At 46.2% G+C, this 22,239-nt stretch overlaps 1 protein-coding gene across 6 annotated transcripts in view; it reads left to right on the top strand.

Moving 5' to 3' along the window:
* Positions 1–22,239, top strand: part of LOC115099063 (histone-lysine N-methyltransferase SUV39H2-like) — a 70,783-nt gene that overhangs the window by 4,095 nt on the left and 44,449 nt on the right. For all 6 annotated transcript variants that reach the window (XM_029616359.1, XM_029616360.1, XM_029616357.1 and 3 more), the window contains one exon: positions 19,670–20,338. In XM_029616359.1, the coding sequence (XP_029472219.1) occupies positions 19,670–20,338 (669 nt within the window). The remainder of the gene's footprint in view (positions 1–19,669; positions 20,339–22,239) is intronic.

Here is a 22,239-nt window from a genome sequence, read left to right as displayed (position 1 = left end):
TCTTTAGTCTTTCCTCATAGGGGAGCTGTTCCATTCCCCTTATCATTTTGGTTGCCCTTCTCTGTACCTTCTCCATCGCAATTATATCTTTTTTGAGATGCGGTGACCAGAATTGTACACAGTATTCAAGGTGCGGTCTCACCATGGAGCAATACAGAGGCATTATGACATTTTCTGTTTTATTCACCATTCCCTTTCTAATAATTCCCAACATTCTGTTTGCTTTTTTGACTGCCGCAGCACACTGAGCCGACGATTTCAATGTGTTATCCACTATGACACCTAGATCTCTTTCTTGGGTTGTAGCACCTAATATGGAACCTAACATTGTGTAATTATAGCATGGGTTATTTTTCCCTATATGCATCACCTTGCACCTTACCAGCCAATGCACCTTCCAACCCCCATCTCCTGCCATGAAAAATGGCCACTACCTGATCAGATCCAGGCCAGCACCAAGAGTCATCCCTGGTGGCTCTTAAACATGTGTGAGCTGCTTTCTGAGAGCGTGTATTTATTTATTTATTTAGAGTTTTTTATATACCGACCTTCTCGATATACATAATCGAATCAGGTCGGTTTACATAGAACAAAACTTTCGCAAGTAAGGCGATACATTAAACAATAAAACAGAGTATTGAACTAAAGAGTACAGCATAACATTAAACAATAAACGGCGAATAGAACAATAAAACGTAAATCAATAAATATTAAATCTTATGTATAGATATATAAATGTATATATATAAATAAATATATAAAATAAAAATGACTATACATTTGTCAAATATCATGAGTAAGAGGTATTATTAATTGCAAATTATTGGTGGAAGAATTGTGCTGGTAAAGGTAAACAGGGGACAGTGGGCATTTTAAAATGGCATAACTATGAGACGAGCACAAGCTGAAGTAACAAGAAAGGGTCTTTCATAATAAGATAACTGTCCAGGTGATCTTGTCTCTTTTTTTTTTTTCTTTTTCCCTAGCTACAGCAGTCGGTGTGACTGTTAATGGGCAGTATGGAGGGTGTGGATAGCCCGGCCGAGCTTTCAGGCCGATATAGTACAGTGCACTCGGCCAAGCGCACCTTATACTGTGAAGTGTAATAGCGCATCAAAAGCTATGAATTTTCGCGGGGTTTGCTTGGCGTTTTTGCCGCGTGTCTATAATCCCGCGAACACTCATGTTGAAGAGCCTATTCGTTATTTAGTCGCCTGGGATAGTGAAAGTAAAATGCGCAGCTTGGCAGGTGTTAAAAATCTAAGCAACCTGGAAAAGCGTACAGAAAAGCAGAAAATACTGCTTTTTCTGTACACCCTCCGACTTAATATCCTAGGGATATTAATAAGTCGGAGGAACCAAAAATTAGAAAAGAAAAAAAAAATCTGCCCACTGCTCAGCGGGTTAGAAAAAGGGACGCTCAGTTGGATGTGGTTCGTGCAGTTAGTATAGCTGTGTTTAAAAAAGCATTGGATAAGTTCTTGGAGGAGAAGTCCATTACCTGCTATTAATTAAGTTGACTTAGAGAATTGCCACTGCTATTACTAGCAACAGTAGCATGGGATCTTCTTAGTGTTTGGGTACTTGCCAGGTTCTTATGGCCTGGATTGGCCACTGTTGGAGACAGGATGCTGGGCTTGATGGACCCTTGGTCTGACCCAGTATGGCATTTTCTTATGTTCTTAATTTTACCGGTCTCCCTTTTCCTAACCTGTGGCTGTCAGCGGGTTTGAAAACGGCGCCGGTAAAATTGAGTGTCTGTTGTTGGACCCGCTGACAGCCACCCTACCGCCAATGAGGAGGCGCTAGTGCCGTGCTTTTGCCCTAGCGCCTCCTTATTAGTGTGACACCTAATTTGCATACAGAATGGCGTGACCGGGAGAAGGGGCTCTCCCGTGCTTTTTACAGTATCGGCCTGTTTGTTTGTGTGGTGCACGCGGTGGACCCAGCACGTTCTTATCCTCCCCTTCCCGAGCTTCTGCCTTTTCAGGCTGGTGCACTAACCTGTGCCATAAAACTGTGCTGAAATTCAGCGTAGCTTAATGCATAGGTTCACTTTTTTTTTAACTCCCAATGCAGCACGGTAATGCATCGGGAGTTTAAAAAAAAAAAAAAGTGTGCAGTCCATGTGCTGAACACGTGTAGCTCCCATCTAGCATCCGATCAGCCCTGATCCTGCCTGGCTTTGGAGGAAATATTTGGTTTCTCCTGCTGTAAACTTCACCTCCCGTGCTGGCAAAGCTGAAGGGAGGCTGAATTTTCCTTTGAATCTTCCCTACTTTGGGTCTCATTGGATGACAGCTCCAGGTGGGAAGGAAAATGAAGGGGAATTTTGGCAGGAGCCAGGACCTTCAAGTGGCCCTGCCCGCGGGCTGTGCTGCAGCCAGAGCTTAGCTATGTCCTGATTGCTCCCCCTGTGGCACTCGTGTCTGACCGGGAGTAACGTTTCCAGCGCGTCTCTCTGCACGGGGGATAATGCTTAGCTGTATCCTGATTGCTCCCCCTGTGGCGCTCGTGTCTGACCGGGAGTAACGTTTCCAGCGCGTCTCTCTGCACGGGGGATAATGCTTACCTATGTCCTGATTGCTCCCCTGTGGCGCTCGTGTGTGACCGGGAGTAACGTTTCCAGCGCGTCTCTCTGCACGGGGGATAATGCTAGCTGTATCCTGATTGCTCCCCCTGTGGCGCTCGTGTCTGACCGGGAGTAACGTTTCCAGCGCGTCTCTCTGCACGGGGGATAATGCTTAGCTGTGTCCTGATTGCTCCCCCTGTGGCGCTCGTGTCTGACCGGGAGTAACGTTTCCAGCGCGTCTCTCTGCACTGGGGATAATGCTTAGCTGTATCCTGATTGCTCCCCCTGTGGCGCTCGTGTCTGACCGGGAGTAACGTTTCCAGCGCGTCTCTCTGCACGGGGGATAATGCTTAGCTGTATCCTGATTGCTCCCCCTGTGGCGCTCGTGTCTGACCGGGAGAGTAACGTTTCCAGCGCGTCTCTCTGCACTGGGGATAATGCTTAGCTGTATCCTGATTGCTCCCCCTGTGGCGCTCATGTCTGACCGGGAGTAACGTTTCCAGCGCGTCTCTCTGCACGGGGGATAATGCTTAGCTGTGTCCTGATTGCTCCCCCTGTCGCGCTCGTGTCTGACCGGGAGTAACGTTTCCAGCGCGTCTCTCTGCACGGGGGATAATGCTTAGCTGTGTCCTGATTGCTCCCCCTGTGGCGCTCGTGCCTGACCGGGAGTAACGTTTCCAGCGCGTCTCTCTGCACGGGGGATAATGCTTAGCTGTGTCCTGATTGCTCCCCCTGTGGCGCTCGTGTCTGACCGGGAGTAACGTTTCCAGCGCGTCTCTCTGCACTGGGGATAATGCTTAGCTGTATCCTGATTGCTCCCCCTGTGGCGCTCGTGTCTGACCGGGAGTAACGTTTCCAGCGCGTCTCTCTGCACGGGGGATAATGCTTAGCTGTATCCTGATTGCTCCCCCTGTGGCGCTCGTGTCTGACTGGGAGTAACGTTTCCAGCGCGTCTCTCTGCACGGGGGATAATGCTTACCTATGTCCTGATTGCTCCCCTGTGGCGCTCATGTCTGACCGGGAGTAACGTTTCCAGCGCGTCTCTCTGCACGGGGGATAATGCTTAGCTGTGTCCTGATTGCTCCCCCTGTGGCGCTCGTGTCTGACCGGGAGTAACGTTTCCAGCGCGTCTCTCTGCACGGGGGATAATGCTTAGCTGTGTCCTGATTGCTCCCCCTGTGGCGCTCGTGTCTGACCGGGAGTAACGTTTCCAGCGCGTCTCTCTGCACTGGGGATAATGCTTAGCTGTATCCTGATTGCTCCCCCTGTGGCGCTCGTGTCTGACCGGGAGTAACGTTTCCAGCGCGTCTCTCTGCACGGGGGATAATGCTTAGCTGTATCCTGATTGCTCCCCCTGTGGCGCTCGTGTCTGACTGGGAGTAACGTTTCCAGCGCGTCTCTCTGCACGGGGGATAATGCTTACCTATGTCCTGATTGCTCCCCTGTGGCGCTCATGTCTGACCGGGAGTAACGTTTCCAGCGCGTCTCTCTGCACGGGGGATAATGCTTAGCTGTGTCCTGATTGCTCCCCCTGTGGCGCTCGTGTCTGACCGGGAGTAACGTTTCCAGCGCGTCTCTCTGCACGGGGGATAATGCTTAGCTGTGTCCTGATTGCTCCCCCTGTGGCGCTCGTGCCTGACCGGGAGTAACGTTTCCAGCGCGTCTCTGCACGGGGGATAATGCTTAGCTGTGTCCTGATTGCTCCCCCTGTGGCGCTCGTGTCTGACCGGGAGTAACGTTTCCAGCGCGTCTCTCTGCACGGGGGATAATGCTTAGCTGTGTCCTGATTGCTCCCCCTGTGGCGCTCGTGCCTGACCGGGAGTAACGTTTCCAGCGCGTCTCTCTGCACTGGGGATAATGCTTAGCTGTGTCCTGATTGCTCCCCCTGTGGCGCTCGTGTCTGACCGGGAGTAACGTTTCCAGCGCGTCTCTCTGCACGGGGGATAATGCTTAGCTGTGTCCTGATTGCTCCCCCTGTGGCGCTCGTGTCTGACCGGGAGTAACGTTTCCAGCGCGTCTCTCTGCACGGGGGATAATGCTTAGCTATGTCCTGATTGCTCCCCTGTGGCGCTCATGTCTGACCGGGAGTAACGTTTCCAGCGCGTCTCTCTGCACGGGGGATAATGCTTAGCTGTGTCCTGATTGCTCCCCCTGTGGCGCTCGTGCCTGACCGGGAGTAACGTTTCCAGCGCGTCTCTCTGCACGGGGGATAATGCTTAGCTGTATCCTGATTGCTCCCCCTGTGGCGCTCGTGTCTGACCGGGAGTAACGTTTCCAGACTGGTTGTGTGTTCAGCGCTTCCCTGATCCTACGAGTCCCGAGTACCACACAACGTTTTTGTTCCTCTACACGAGCCTCGGGCTTAAAGTTTGGGAAGCGTTTTTGGTCTGACTTTGGGTAGCCACATGTGGCCCTGCAGGGAGTCCAGACTGTGGCAGGGACTTCTTGTTCTGAGCGCATCGCACACCGGTCCTTTCTGAGCTTCCCATGGCATTGGGGGGGGGGGTTTCAGTTTAAATCTTCATGGTCTTTAAGCGCTCAGTAACTCTGCTCCCTTTTCAGTCAGTTCTTTTTATCAAGATTTACTACCCAACTTCTCCTGGCACACCACCCACTCCCCCATCAACACTCCCTCTTCCCTCCAGCATCACAATCCTGCCTCTCCCCTGCCATCATCTTCTTCCCTTCCGTATCCCCCTCCCCCTGGCATCACCACCTTCCACCACCTCTTCCCCACCCTCTCGCATCACCTTCCCTCTCCCATGACTTCATTTCGTTCCCTCTGCCTTAACCTCTCTCCCTACATCCCCTGGCATCTCCTTCCCTCTTCCTCACCCCCAGCACCAATTTCCCCCTCTCTCCATGCCTGCCATCATCGCTTTCTCTCCCCTCTCCCCATGCAATCGCCTTCTCTTACATTTCCCTTCAACTCTGGCATCCCTTGCCCTCTCTCCCACACCCTGGCATCACCTCCTCCTTTTCCCTCCCCCCCGTGGCATCACCTTCCCACAGTCTCACTCCCTGGCATCAGTATCTTCCCTCTTCCTCCATCCTTCTCCCCCTACCCCTGGCATCATCACTTTCAATTCATCTCTCCCTTTCTCCATCCCACCCCAATCCTTCACCAGCAGACGTCTGGGAGCAGCTTACCCACTGCTGCTTCCTCCTCCTGTGCCAGCCTCCCTCTGCAATCTGAAGTGCACGGGGCCAGCAGGTCTCACAAGCCTACAGAGCCCCCCTGCAGTTTCCATTGCACAGGAGAAGCAGGAGCTGCTGCCGATAAGCGCTGCCCTCAGACTCCCCCTGCTGGTGAGAGGACACCCTGCAGGCCAGGAGGGAAACAGGAAATGAGACTGCAGCCGGGGCACACCTGCACTTCAGCCGGGACACACCGGTTGGGAAACGCTGGCCTAGAGCTTTATGCTAAGCTGACCAATGCCTCCTGGGCAGTCCCAATCCAAGACTCGCTAGGTAAGATCTAGGAGTAAAGTTAAGGTGTTGATCTCAGCTTTCAAAATGTTGAAGGGTAAAGGTGATTGACTTGGCAAACAGCAAGTAGGTTACAAAGGTCACAAGAGCAATGTGAGGTACAATTACCAACAGTTAAGGCTCTTCACCATGCCAAGCTTTGTAACGGGGATAACCACAGAGAAAGCCCTAAGATGTGGAATGAACTACCTTTAGCACTAAAGGGAGAAGAGGATCTGTTAAAACTTGTACGAAATTAAAGATTTGGCTAATGACGAAAAAGTAGCAACTAAAGAGAGGGGTCTTTGACAATAGGCTGGTCCGTTCTGTATTTTATTTGTATCTTATGTGTATTACTGTTGTTGGATGTTTTGTTGATTGATTGATTTTTATTTGACTGTTGTACATCGCCCTGATGATTATTTAAATCAGTAAGGTGGTTTAATAAATTAACCTTTAAATAAATATTGTCAATCCCTTGAGAGAATGCTCTCTGCTATGGGACAAACTTTAAGAAACAAAACCTGTTAAGACATTTAGGAAACAGCTTACGGCTTACCTCTTCTCCGCAGTCTTAGGGTAATAAAGTTAATCTATTCAGTTGTAACTGCATATCTAATATTCTGTGACCATGAGCTTTACCAGTTAGGTATTGAATAAGCAGCAGGAGTTGTTAAATTGTAACATATTCAGTATCTGAGGACTAATGATTTATGGTTAAGGCAGCAATGTGTTAAATGACTTGTTTCGGTGACTATTTTAGCTAGCAGTTGCCTTTATGATGCTATATTTTATTCGTTTAACATGTTAGGGTTTTTGACTATGTATGTGGCATCCCATTAGCTGCCAGGGGTTTGGATATGGTGGGTTATAAATTTTAAATAAACAAAATGTGGTGGTTTTGTTGAATTGTTGAAGCCATGCAGAATAAAATGAAGCTAAAACTCATTCAGTCTGTCCCTTTAAGATAGGTGCGGGATGGGAATGTGAACAATGGGACAGTGCTATAATCAGGGTACAAATTATATCGCAATGATAGCAAGGATCAACGTGGCGGGGGTATGGCACTTTATGTCCGGGAGGGTATAGAGTCCAACAGGATAAAGATCATACAAGAGAGTAAATGCTCAGTAGAATCTATATGGGTAGAAATCCCATGTGTGTTGGGTAAGAGTATAGTGATAAGAGTATACTACCGTCCACCTGGACAAAATGGTCAGACAGATGATGAAATGCTAAGAGAAATCAGGGAAGCAAACCAATTTGGCAGTGCAATAATAATGGGAGATTTCAATTACCTCAATATTGACTGGGTAAATGTAACATTAGGACTTGCTAGAGACATAAAGTTCCTGGATGTAATAAATGATTGCTTCATGGAGCAATTGGTTCAGGAACCAACAAGAGAGGGAGCTATTTTAGATTTAATTCTTAGTGGAACACAGGATTTGGTGAGAGAGGTAACGGTGGTGGGGCCACTTGGCAACAGAGATCATAACATGATCAAATTTAAACTAATAACTGGAAGGAGGACACTAAGAAAATCTGCAGCTCTAACACTAAACTTTCAAAAGGGAAACTTTGATAAAATGAGGGAAATAGTTAGAAAAAAACTGAAAGGTGCAGCTGCAAAGGCTAAGTGTTCAACAGGCTTGGACATTGTTTAAAAATACAATCCTAGAGGCGCAGTCCATATGTATTCCGTGCATTAAGAAAGGTGGAAGGAAGGCAAAACGATTACCATCATGGTTAAAAGGTGAAGTGAAAGAGGCTATTTTAGCCAAAAAAACATCCTTCAAAAATTGGAATAAGGATCCATCTGAAGAAAATAGGATAAAACATAAGCATTGTCAAGGTAAGTGTAAAACATTGATAAGACAGGCGAAGAGAGAATTTGAAATGAAGTTGGCCATAGAGGCAAAAACTCATAATAAAAACTTTTTAAAATATATCCAAAGCAAGAAACCTGTGAAGGGAGTTGGTTGGACCATTAGATGACCAAGGGGTTAAAGGGGCTCTTAGGGAAGATAAGGCCATTGCAGAAAGACTAAATGAATTCTTTGCTTCCGTGTTTACTAATGAGGATGTTGGGAAGATACCAGTTCTGGAGATGGTTTTCAGGGGTAATGAGACAGACAAACTGAACGAAATCACTGTGAACCTGGAAGATGTAGTAGGCCAGATTGACAAAATAAAGAGTAGAAAATCACCTGTACCGGATGGTATGCATCCTAGGGTACTGAAGGAAGTAAAAAATGAAATTTCTGATCTATTAGTTAAATTTTGTAACCTATCATTAAAATCATCCATTGTACCTGAAGACAGGAGGATGGCCAATGTAACCCCAATATTTAAAAAAGGCTCCAGGGGCGATCTGGGTAACTATAGACCAGGGAGCCTAACTTCAGTGCCGGGAAAAATAGTGGAAACTATTCTCAAGATCAAAATCGTAGAGCATATAACATAGAAACATAGAAATGACGGCAGAAGAAGAACAAACGGGCCCATCCAGTCTGCCCAGTAAGCTTTCGCACTTTTTTTTTCTCCCACATACTTATGTTTCTCTTGACTCTTAGTAACCTTTTTTTATTCTATTTTCCTTCCACCCCCACCATTAATGTAGAGAGCAGTGTTGGAACTGCATCTAAGTGAAATAGCTTAATTTAGTTAGGGGTATTAACCACCGCAATAAGCAAGCTACACCCATGCTTATCTGTTTATTCGGACTGTGTAATTCAGTCCTTGTTGATTGTTGCCTGAATATAGATCAACCTTTCTTCATTCTCCCCTGCCGTTGAAGCAGAGGGCTATGCTGGATATGTGTGAATTGTCAAAATTTCCTCCCCTGCCGTTGAAGCAGAGGGCTATGCTGAATATGCGTGAATTGTCAAAATTTCCTCCCCTGCCGTTGAAGTAGAGAGCTATGCTGAATATGTGTGAATTGTCAAAATTTCCTCCCCTGCCGTTGAAGCAGAGAGTTATGCTGGATTTGAATTGAAAGTGATGTATCAGGTATTTTTTGGTTTGTGGTAGTAACCGCTGTAACAAGCCAGCTACTCCCCTGCTTTTATGTGGTTGCAAATTCTTTTTTTCCACATTTCCTCTTGCCGTTGAAGCATAGATCAATGTTGGAGTCGCATTATTGAATAAGGATATTCATCTCCAGGTAGTAGCCATCATTCCCTCAAGCCATCCCCATGCCTCTTCTCTTCATTCACATCCTCTAGATTTTATGGATCCACAGTATTTATCCCACGCCCCTTTGAAATCCTTCACAGTTTTGGTCTTCACCACTTTCTCCGGAAGGGCGTTCCAGGTATCCACCACCCTCTCCGTGAGGAAATACTTCCTGACATTGGTTCTGAGTCTTCCTCCCTGGAGTTTTAAATCGTGACCCCTGGTTCTTCTGATTTTTTTGCAGTGGAAAAGGTTTGACGTTGTCTTTGGATCATTAAAACCTTTCAAGTATCTGAAAGTCTGTATCATATCACCCCTACTCCTCCTTTCCTCCAGGGTGTACATATTTAGATTCTTCAATCTCTTCTCATAAGTCATTCGATGAAGACCCTCCACCTTTTTGGTCACCCTTCTCTGGACCGTCTCCATCCTGTCTCTGTCCCTTCGGAGATACGGTCTCCAGAACTGAACACAGTACTCCAGGTGAGGCCTCACCAAGGACCTGTACAATGGGATAGTCACTTCCCTTTTCTTACTCAGTATTCCTCTCTCTATGCAGCCCAGCATTCTTCTGGCTTTAGCTATCGCCTTATCACATTGTTTCGCTGACTTCAGATCATTAGACACTATCACCCCAAGGTCTTTCTCCTGCCCCGTGCATATCAGCCCTTCTCCCCCCATTGAATACAGTTCTTCCGGATTTCCACATCCCATATGCATGACTCTGCACTTCTTGGCATTGAATCTCAGCTGCCATATCTTCGACCACTCTTCCAGTTTCCTTAAATCCCGTCTCATTCTCTCCACTCCTTCCCGCGTGTCCACTCTGTTGCAGATCTTAGTGTCATCCGCAAAAAGACAAACCTTACCTTCTATCCCGTCCGCAATGTCGCTCACAAAGATATTGAACAGGACCGGGCCCAACACCGACCCTTGCGGCACTCCGCTCAACACTGCTCTCTCTTCAGAGTAAGTTCCATTTACCATCACACATTGTCTTCTGTCCGTCAACCAGTTTGCAATCCAGGTCACCACCTTGGCACTCACTCCTAAGCTTCTTATTTTATTCAGCAGTCTCCTGTGCGGAACCGTATCAAAAGCTTTGCTGAAGTCCAAGTAGATGACATCGAGCGCTCTTCCTTGATCCAATTCCTTGGTTACCCAGTCAAAAAATTCTATCAGATTTGTCTGACAGGATCTTCCCCTGGTGAATCCATGCTGCCTCTGGTCCAGCAATTCTTCCGACTGTAGATAGCTCACTATTCCTTCTTTTAACAGCGACTCCATTACTTTTCCCACCACTGAGGTGAGGCTAACCAGCATGTAGTTACCAGCCTCTTCTCTGTTTCCGCTCTTGTGAAGCGGGATCACCACCGCTCTTCTCCAGTCACTCGGCACCACTCCCGTTTCTAGGGATCTTTTGAACAGATCACACAGCGGACCCGCCAGCGCATCTCTGAGCTCCCTCAGTATCCTGGGATGAACCTCATCAGGCCCCATGGCTGTGTCCACTTTCAGTTTCCTCAGCTCTTCCCATACATTCTCTACTGTAAATGGAGTTACATCTACTCCATTCCCCTCTAGTTTAACTAGCAATGGTCCTTCTCCAGGGTCGTCTTTAGTGAACACAGAACTGAAGAATTTGTTTAATATTTCTGCCATTTCTTCGTCTCTCTCCACACATTGATCCTTTTCACCTTTCAGTTTCACTATACCACTTTGAACTTTTCTCTTTTCACTGATGTATCTGAAAAATGTTTTGTCACCTCTCTTAATCTCTTTGGCAATCCATTCTTCTGCTTGACTTTTTGCTGTCTTGATTACTTTCTTTGTCTCCCTCAGTGCTACCAGATATTCTTCTTTGTGCTCCTCCTTTTGGGATCCTTTATATTTCTTGAATGCTGTTCTTTTAGCCTTTATTTTGTCAGCCACCTCCTTGGAGAACCAGATAGGTTTCATTTTTCTTTTGCTTTTCTTTACTTTTCTAACATATAGATTAGTTGCCTTGGTAATTGCTCCTTTTAGTTTGGTCCACTGTTGTTCCACATCTCCCTCGTTCTCCCAGCCTACCAGTTCTTCCTCTAGGTACTTCCCCATTTCATCAAAGTCCGTGTTTTTGAACTGCAAAACTCGGGTTCGTGTGTTTCTTCTCCATATCCTTTTTGTGATATTAAACCATACCGTTTGATGATCACTGGTGCTGAGATGGGTGCCCACCTGCTCATCAGAGACATTATCTGCATTAGTGAGCACTAAATCTAGTATAGCTCCCTCTCTTGTGGGTTCCATTACCATTTGTTTGAACAAAGCTCCTTGCAGAGCATCCACTATTTCTCTACTATTGTTAGATTCTGCAGATGGGATTCTCCAGTCTACATCCGGCAAATTAAAGTCTCCAACAATCACCACTTCTCCCTTCTTTCCCATCTTTTGGATGTCTTCAACCAGATCTCTGTCCAGCTCTTCCTTTGGTTTGGAGGCCTGTAAACCACTCCAATAAAAATGGATGTCCATCTTTTTTTAGGTTAGCCCATAGTGCTTCTTCATTGCCCCATCTTCCTTGCAACTCAGATGCTTGGATATTGTTTCTGACGTAAAGAGCCACGCCTCCCCCTTTCCTATCCACTCTGTCCTTCCTTAACAAGTGTCAATGCATTTAAAAAAGGATTGGACAAGTTCCTGGTGGAAAAGTCAATTAATCATTATCCTTTTTTTTTATTAATTTTTTAAATTTTATTTAACACTTTTTTTTTTATTATACCGAAGTTAATATGGACATCATATCGGTTTACATAGAACAGATAGAGAGCCCACTGCCTCCCCGTGCGCACCGGCACGCGACCCGTCTGGGTCCGGGAGAGCCCTCGCTTCCCTCCATGCGGCCTACCTGCCTCGTCCTGCCTGCTTCGGACTCCTGCCGACGTCACTGCTGCTGGGCCGGAGCCCTTTAAAATCAAAGCGCCGACCGCAGGCAAGTCTTTTCGCCCGCCGCCCATCGAGCCCACTGCCTCCCCGTGCACACCGGCACGCGACCAGTCGGGGTCCAGGAGAGCCCTCGCTTCCCTCCGTGTGGCCTACCTGCCTGCCTGCCTGCTTCGGACTCCTGCCGACGTCACTGCCGCTGGGCCGGAGCCCTTTAAAATCAAAGCGCCGACCGCTTGGCGCGCGACTAAGGGGCATGCCCCTTAGTGCGCCCCTTTGAGCACCCATTTGTGCTGACGGACCTCTTCCCCTCTGCTCCACCTCCCCACCCCTCCCTTGCCCAATAGTTATACCTCTGTCTCGGCTGCCCACCACTTACTCCCCTCCCTCTCCCACCTTTCCTCTCTCCATAACTCCTACCCCTACTCTCTACTCAATCCTAATGTCTTGCTGGCTTCACCATCGTCCTACTTCCCTCCAAAATAACTGTCTCTACACTCCTCTCCTACCTCCCTCCTCCACCCCTCTAAACCGAAGATTAATCCCCATCATGGTGTCCCCCCATCTCCATTCCTCGGTCTATCCCTTATTTCCCTCCTCCTCTTCAACGCCCAATCCCTGCTGGAAAAAACACACATTCTCAACGACATCCTCAATGACTCAAAACCAGACATCTGTGCTATCACAGAGACCTGGCTAGCACACTCTGATCTCCCCCTCCTCAACCAACTGCCCACCGAATCCTATGACATCTTTTCTATCCCCAGAAAAAAGAAAAGAGGAGGTGGGATACTCATCGCTGCAAACAAAAATCTACACCTTATCTCTCAAAAGGTCAACATCCCTGTGAGATACGAAGTCGGCCTTTTCAAACCTAAATCTCTCCAAATCTGCCTCGTATACACCCCCCCTGGTCTCTTGGAGAAAGACCCTTCACCATTAATTGAATTCTTCGCCGATTCACTGAACTCTGAACTCCCCACCATCCTCCTCGGCGATTTCAATCTTCACGTTGATTCTCAACCTCAATCCCCATCATGTGAAGCCTTTTTAACTACACTCGAAGCTATCTTCTCTCAGATCATACTTTCTCCAACTCACAAAGCTGGCCATACCCTGGACCTGATTTTCACAAATTCCGGCCTCCACACTCTCGACACCCCCGTTTGTCAACCAGTACCCTGGTCCGACCATTTCCCTATAAAAACCACCCTTTCATTAAAACTACCAGTCTCCTCCCCTTCCCCCAAATCCCACACCTTCAAATATCGCAAAATCTGCCCACTAGATGTTCTCACTGCAGCTTGCTCAGACCTTCCTAACGAAATTGACTTTTCAACAGCTGACAACGCGGTCTCCTCTTGGTTCAAAACCACACTTTCCTAGCGTGTAGCAGATGGACTCATTACAAATGGGTATAGTGTGCTCATGCTAGCAGTTGGAGACGGATCTGACGTCAGCACGGGTACATATACCCCTGCAGGAAGTGCAGCAATTCAGTAATTTTCCGTCTCCAAAGCAGTTTGGAGCTACCTTACGCTCGCTGAGCGTTTTTCCAAATTATAACGCTCAAGTACCCAGATACTTCAGTCGCAGGCAAGATCCTCTATTTATTTATTTTATTTATTTATTTATTGGTTTTTATATACCACCGATTATCAAGATATCACGTCGGTGTACAGAGAACATATTAACATACGCTTTAGCGTTATACATAGAACAAGATAGTAAAAGTTAATAAACTATACGCCAAAGCATTATACATAAAACAAAATCCTGCTATATGCCTTCCCCCCCCCCCCCATGGCCACTGCTGGGTGCCATTATACACAAGATTCAGCGGCACAGAGGCCTAGTTCTTCTGGTGGCCCTGGATTGGCCAAGAAGATCCTGGTACGCAGACATGAGAAGACTACTGGCGGGGGATCCTCTACCCCCTGCCCCCTCACAGAGACCTGCTGCGACAAGGTCCCATCCTCCACGAGAATCCAGCTCAATTCTCTCTTACGGTCTGGCCATTGAGAGGGCTAGACTGAAGAAAAGGGGATACTCGGGGCCGGTAATAGACACACTCCTCCGAGCACGCAAGTTCTCCACATCACTAACTTATATAAGGATCTGGAGTGTATTTGAAGCCTGGTGCGAAACTCGCAGCACCATGCCGCCAAAATCCCCATCATTCTGGATTTCCTGCAAGATGGACTTCAGAAGGGTCTGTCCCTCAGTTCAATCAAGGTTCAGGTGGCAGCGCTATCTTGCTACGGCCCCAGGAGCGCCGGCAATAGCATTGCCCACACACCCAGATGTTTCACGTTTCTTGAAAGAAGTCAAACACATTCGCCCGCCACTGAAGTGGCCAGTGCCCCTGTGGAACCCTCAACCTAGTCTTGGAATTCCTAGCGGGACCCCGCCTTCAGACCCCTCCCGAGGCCTGTCCCTCCGTTTGTAACCTTGAAGATGGTGTTCTTGCTGGCCGTATGCTCAGCACGCCGCATCTCCGAGCTACAAGCGCTGTCCTGCCGCGATCCGTTTCTCAGAATCACTCCAGGGGCTATCCATCTTCGCACGGTTCCTTCCTTCTTACCCAAAGTAGTCTCACACTTCCACCTCAACCAAACCATATCCTTGCCAACCACGGAAGGTTTGAAGAAGTCAGAAGAAGGTCGAAGACTGCGCCATCTCGACATCGGCAGGTTGCTGTCCAGATACCTGGAAATGTCGGAAGCAGTACGAAAGACGGACCACCTGTTCGTCCTTCACAGTGGGAAGAAGCAAGGAGAAGCGGCCTCACAGGCGACTATTGCTCGCTGGATCAAGGAAGTTGTCAAGGCGGCCTACGTAGAAGCGGGAAAACCACCACCTCTACAGGTCAAGGCTCACTCTACCAGGGCCCAAGCGGCCTCCTGGGCAGAAACTAGGATGCTGTCGCCTGCAGAGATATGTAAAGCGGCAACGTGGTCCTCCCTCCATACCTTCTCCAGATTCTACCGTCTGGACGTCCAGGCTAGGGAGGACACAGATTTGCGAGGGCAATCCTAAACGGACCGCGGACAGCTTCCCACCCAGTCCGGGAGTAGCTTTTGTACATCCCATTTTTAATGAGTCCATCTGCTACACGCTAGGAAATGTAGAGATTACTTACCTGATAATCTCGTTTTCCTTAGTGTATGGAGATGGACTCAGCATCCCGCCCGGCTGCCGGTTATACATGGGGATTTCACCGACTCACGGTATAAGCCATGTTTTCTTATATAGGGCATCCACCTGCCGGGTGTCGACGCCTTCCAGTTGAGAACACTGGCGGTCTCCAGCTACTATCAATCGGGTCAGGGTAATCATGTCATTTAATCGATCGGTCAGTCACACATATATCCATAAAGCTTTTGCAAGGAAGATTACTGAGTTGCTGCACTTCCTGCAGGGGTATATGTACCCGTGCTGACGTCAGATCCGTCTGCAACTGCTAGCACGAGCACACTATACTCATTTGTAATGAGTCCATCTGCATACTCTAAGGAAAACGAGATTATCAGGTAAGTAATCTCTAGATTAACATCGCCGACCAAAACTGCCCCCAAAACCACAAAAACTATCAACCCCTTTCCAATCCAAAAAAAAACCTTGGTACACGTCAGAGCTCAAGGACACAAAAAACCTCCTAAGAATTGCTGACAGGAAATGGCGCAAACATCCCACACCAACCACTAAACTCACTACTACCAACATATGCAGAACTACAGAAACTCCATTCAACTCACTAAACGAGACTACTATGCCCAAAAAATTTACGATTACCAATTTAACGCCAAAGCGCTCTTCTCCATCATTACTAATCTTACTAAACCTCAATCTTCTGACACTCAAAGCCCTGCTACCAAAGCCCAATGCAATGACCTTGCCCTATTCTTCCAAAAAAAAATCTCCTTCCTTACTGCTAACTTCCCCACACAATCCGAACAGGTCAACTTTCTCCCCCCAAACCCCTCCTTTGAAGCCCCTTCAGCCCTCGAAATAGAAAACATTCTAAAAAAAATGAAACCCTCCTCTCACCCAGCCGAAACCATACCTCCTAAACTACTCCTCTCTATCCCTAAAGTAATGGCTAAACCCCTAGCAAATATTTTAAACTGCTCCCTTGAACAAGGCACTGTCCCTACCATTCTGAAACAAGCTATTGTCAAACCGATACTCAAAAACCCCAACCTTGACTCCTCTATCCTATCCAACCTCAGGCCCATCTCCAACCTTCCTTTTCTAACCAAAATACTAGAAAGAGTAGTTAACTCACGCCTTACCGATTACCTAGACCAGCATAAAATCTTATCCTCCTCGCAATTTGGATTTCGAAAACATCTAAGTACCGAAACCCTACTTCTCTCACTTACTGACACCCCTACTTAAAGGAATCGACAACGGCACTTCTTATCTCTTAGCTATGCTAGACATTTCAGCGGCCTTCATAACGGGTCAATCATAACATTCTATCAAACCTTCCTTATCAATATTGGCATCACCGAACTGCCCTTGCTTGGCTTCAAATCTTTCTTCAAAACCGACCCTAACACTGTCACCCTAAACAATCATGAATCTGACCCCATTGACCTGACCCGAAGTGTTCCCCAAGGCTCCTCACTATCATCTACATTATTTAACATCTACATGCTTCCTTTAGCCAATCTCCTCTCAAAACTGGGATTTGACCACTTCATCTACGCTGATGACGTTCAAATTCTCATCCCCTACACAGATTCACTTCAAAAAGCTCTCCATTCATGGGAGTCCTGCCTTTCCTCCATTAACTATCTCCTTACTGACAAGCACCTTGCCCTAAACCCTAAAAAAACTGAGCTTCTCATCATCTCTGCGCCTCTCCCCCTTTCCTCCATCCCACCTAATTCCCCCCCTATTACACTCTCCACACACACTCGAAATCTTGGAACCATCATCGACAGCCATCTTACGCTGCATACAATTAAAAAAACTCAGACCCTTACTACACTTCTCTGACTTCCGCACAGTACGCCAGGCTCTCATTTTTGCCAAATTAGACTACTGTAATGCTCTCTTACTCGGCCTCCCCCCCCTTGACCATCAAACCACTACAACTCCTGCAAAATGCTTCTGCCCGTATCCTCACCGATGCTAAAAAGAGGGACCACATCATGCCTACACGAATAGACCTGCACTGGCTTCCAATCGCCTCCAGAATACAATACAAAGTCCTCTCCCTCATTCACAAATCTATTGTGAATGAAAACACTCATTGGATCAATCCCCCATTCACCCCCATGCCTCTTCGAGACCAATTCGCTCTATCCTTCAAGGTACACTACGACTACCCTCCTTAAAGCCCTTTAAACACTCCTCCACCACAAAAAGAGCTCTCTCGCTCGCTGGCCCGACCCTCTGGAACTCTATGCCACATGACCTTCGCACCGAAACTTTAACACACAAATCTAAAACAAAGCTAAAAACTTGGCTGTTTCAACAGGCCTTCCTCTAAGCTACCCAACTTTTTGACCCACCTTTCTCCTCTATACCCCTGTATAGTTCCTCTACCTGTCCTACCCTCTCACTCCACTACTCCTCTCCCCTTTAACACTCTTTGCCTTAACCAGCTACACCCTTAACCCCTTACAAGTTTCCTCCCCTTTACAAGCTTCCCAACCACTGTAAATAGTAGTTTATGTATTATATACTCCAAGTTTATGCCAATGTTTCTACCTTAGATTACAAACTTATATTTATTTGTTCTATTTTCTTCGTTCCTTGTAAAGGGCATGCCCACTATTGTAGCTTGCCTCAGATGTCTCATGTAAACTGGTACGATATGCAAACGGCTTTCGGTGTATAAAAATGTTAAAATAAAAATAAAATAAATATGGTGATTAAGATGGAGTTGCAGAAATCCACCGCTTATTCTTGGGCTAAGCAGATTGGAATCTCTCTACCCCTTGGGATCCTGCCAGGTACTTGTGACCTGGCTTGGCCACTGTTGGATACAGGATACTGGGCTTGATGGACACTTGGTCTGACCTAGTATGGTAAGCCTTATGCTCTTATGTTCCTTTCTCCTCTTGTGGTGGGCAGGAAGGCTGGATTAAAGCTTACAAAGTTTGTAATTGCAAAAACCACTGGGTGTGAGTATAAAGGTTCCTCTACCAAGGCTTTGGGCGGTCGCTATGAAAAATTAAGAGAACTGAAAGGAAATTCCCTGTCAAAATGCAAAGTAAAAATCCACACAGACCATAAGGATCACTTGCCTTTACTGAAGCAGGAACAAACCTGCATGACTGCCACTAGAGGGGATGCTGTGACATAGCCGGTAGATTCTTCTAGTCTACATGGGCCTAACCTAACTACTAGCCCAGGGGTGGCCAACTCTAGTCATGCACTGTATGCAAATCTAGTTCATGCATTTTCATGATGGATAGCCTGAAACCCAGGCCTGTTTGTGGCTCTTGAGGATCGGAGTTGGCCATCCCTGTTCTAGGCCAAACTCCTTTAGTAGGGATGCTAATGGCTTCCTACATGTCATTCATTTTTAGAGCTGTGTAATGATGGTCTACAATCTGAGCTTTGTAATCAAAATCTTGAGGCACACTGTTACTATCAAGACGTATCAAGTAATTTTCTCATAGACTCCAACTTGCTCCTTGAGGGCTGCAATCCAGTCGGGTTTTCAGGATTGCTGCAATGATTATGCATGCAGTGGCAGTGCAGGCAAATAGATCTCATGCATATTTATTGCGGCAATCCTGAAAACCCGACTGGATTGCAGCCCTCAAGGACAGAGTCTGGGGATCCCTGCCATAGATATAAAAATGGGCAAAAGCTCTTTGGGATATCTGTGTGTGCTCAGCATACTGCACCCAAATGCATTCTCAAAGTTCATTTGTAATTGCCAGATCTACAACGTGTAACAGCTTATTCTGTAATAGTTCAAGAGCACACAGCAAATAGTAAAATTCCCACCTTAAAACTGCTGTGAATCCTTGGGAACTGTCACAGATGGCCTCACATTCCCAAACTTTGTACACTAAGATGGCTCAGGATTGAAAAATAAACTAGAGCCACGATGCAAGTTTCAAATTTCAACTCAATTATTTTAAAACATTTGGAGATATTGAAATTTTAAAAATTTGGTTTCAGCCAAGTAAATATTAATAATTACATCACCACTTATCCTTACTAAAGATTTTGCAAAGTTTCTTTGTTGTTGGACTTCTACTGCTCATTGAAAGATTCGTATTGTGCGTAACTCTTTGATTTGTGTTGCAGAAGTGAGCTATTACATGTTTTCTATGTCTTAACCTCACATTGTTTTTTAATAGGTAAAGTTGTTAAAAATGCATCTCTCTCTCTAGTACCACTAACACCAAGTTAAGCAGTGTGTATTGCGTCAGTGGTGGTTTTGCGTTGCTTCTCAGCCGTGCTAACAATTCTGAATAAATGATTTGCTGTGGAGACATTTGAGGGACCTGGTGAAGGTTAACGCTGTGACTGACATCTCTGCCTTTCTGTTTCAAGGGGATGGAGTATTACCTTGTAAAATGGAAAGGATGGCCAGAATCCACCACCACTTGGGAGCCGAGCAGAAACCTGAAATGTGCCTTGCTGCTAAAGCAGTTTTACAGTGACCTGTATAAATATTTATCCCAGCTCAAGTCTGGAAAAACAGTAATCCCCAGAAACGTCAAGGCCCTGGATCCTGCCGTTTCAGATTATATCATCAGAAAGGCCAGGCAAAGAATAGCCCTGGCCCGATGGGAAGCGGAGCTGAACCGGAAAAAAAGCAACAACGCCAGCATTTTTGTGGAAAACGCTGTGGATTTCGAAGGCCCCCCCGTGGACTTCTACTACATCAACGACTACAAGGCCTCTCCAGGAATCAGCATGACGAACGAAGCCATGGTGGGCTGCGAGTGCTCGGACTGCTTTGTGGAGAACTGCTGCCCAGCTCAGGCAGGCGTGCTCTTCGCTTACAATAAACAGGGTCAGCTGAGGATCCAGCCAGGCAAGCCCATCTACGAGTGCAATTCCCGCTGTAAATGTGGACTGGAGTGCCCGAACCGCGTGGTGCAGAAAGGCACGCCCTACCCGCTCTGCATCTTTCGAACTAACAATGGCCGGGGCTGGGGGGTGAAAACCCTGCAGAACATTAAAAAGAAGAGTTTTGTTCTGGAATATGTTGGAGAGGTATGTATGCGTCTCGGGTTTAGGCGTGACTACCAGAGCTAGGAGGTGCCGCACACAAATGTATTAGGTTTTTATGAGACCTGATGCACTCATCATCTGCATTAAAATTGTAGGCAGGGGGGGTCCCATTCTTACCCTCTGAAGCAGCGGCTGCAATGCTGAGATGATTCCTACTCTCTATCCCTGCTGCTGGTACTGTACTGTTACTGTAATAGTGATTATAAATTGGGGTGCTTATTTTTCACTAGCAGGCAGCAGTTGTACCCAGATTTTTCTGGGTCAGTGTGTGTATACGTAACCCTGTATTTATTTATTTATTTAATGCGTTTTATATGCTGTCATTCGGAAACATCAAAATAACGCCATCATAACGGTTTACAAAATAAGGTTACAGGGATAAGGGGGGTTAAACAAGGGATGCAAAGTACAAACTGTTATTAAGCATAGGGGATAACATGTGTAAGGATTTAGTTCAGTTTTTTGTTTCATTTCTTATTTATGAAAACCTAGATGTGATGAATTTCATTTATTTATTCATGAGGTTGGATTGGAGGGCGATGATGTGGTGGTCATTGGGTGAGTTGGTATGCTTTGTTGAACAACCATGTTTTTAACTCCTTTTTGGTTTTCTTGAGTTCTGAGCTTAGTCGGTAGGGAGTTCCAAAGTTTTGGGCTACCAAGGGAGATTGCTCTTTTTTGGGTTGAGGTGAGTTGATTTGAGTGCGTTGGTGGTGTTTTTAGGAGTCCCTTATTTGCTGATCTAAGGTTTCTGCTTGGGGTATGTAGGGGCTTAGCCAATTTTCTTGTTCTTCATATATAATTTTATGTAGGATGGAAAGGACTTTGTATTCAATTCTGTATCTTATTGGTAGCCAATGAAGTGAAATAAGTGTTGGGGTGATGTAGTCATGCTTTTTTGCTCCTGTGAGGATTCTTGCAGCTGCGTTCTGCAGGATCTGGAGTGGGCAAATGGTGTTTAGAGGTAAGTTGAGAAGAAGAGAGTTGCAGTAGTCTATGTTGGAGAAAATTAGTAATTGGAGGACTGATCTGAAATCATTGTTGGAGAGAAAAGGTTTTAGATGACGGAGTGTAAGTAGTTTATGATAACCGTCTTTTGATTTTTGTTGATATATGGTTTTTGAATGAAAGTTCTCTGTCAATTATTACTCCGAGTTTGCGGGCATGGTTGATTGGAGATATGATCGAATTTTGGTTCAAGAGGTTGAGCGGTGGTATTTGAGGAGAGTTGTTCTTTCTGTCTAGTAATATTAATTCAGTCTTGTCGAAGTTGAGGATGAGTTTTAAGTTGGCTAGTATTTCCTTTATGCTGTTTAGGTAATTGGCTGTTAATTTGTATGTTTCTTCTAGTGATTTTTTTTATTGGGATTAATATTTGAATATCATCAGCATAGATGAAGTGGGTTAGATTCAGATTTGAAAGGAAGTGGCATAATGGGAGCAGATAGATGTTAAAGAGCATCACTGAAAGAGCAGACCCTTGGGGAACTCCAGTGTTTAGGTTGATTTTCTTTGAGAGGGAATCATTAAGTAGTACTTGGTAGGATCTTTGTGACAGGTACGAGGAGAACCATTGAAGGGTTGTTTTGTTAGCTCCTATTTCAGATAGACGATTAATCAATATAGAGTGATTTACTGTATCAAAGGCTGCTGTTAGGTCGAGCAGGATTAGAAAGTAACTTTGGCCTTTTTCAAAACCTTTGAGTACGAAGTCATTCATTGCAAGTTTCAGTGTTCAGTTGCTTTCTGAAGCCAAATTGAGCGGGTAGGAGGATGTTGTTTTCATCAAGATGGTCAGTGAGCCGAGTGTGGACAACTTTCTCAATGATTTTGGCAATGAATGGGAGGTTTGATATGGGTCTGTAGTTCAGTGGGTTTTCTGG

The sequence above is a fragment of the Rhinatrema bivittatum genome, chromosome 9, assembly GCF_901001135.1.
Source record: "Rhinatrema bivittatum chromosome 9, aRhiBiv1.1, whole genome shotgun sequence".
NCBI classification, from domain to species: Eukaryota; Metazoa; Chordata; class Amphibia; order Gymnophiona; family Rhinatrematidae; genus Rhinatrema; species Rhinatrema bivittatum.
Note: the sequence above shows the minus strand (reverse complement) of the source record. Positions and strands in the feature narration are given on the sequence as shown.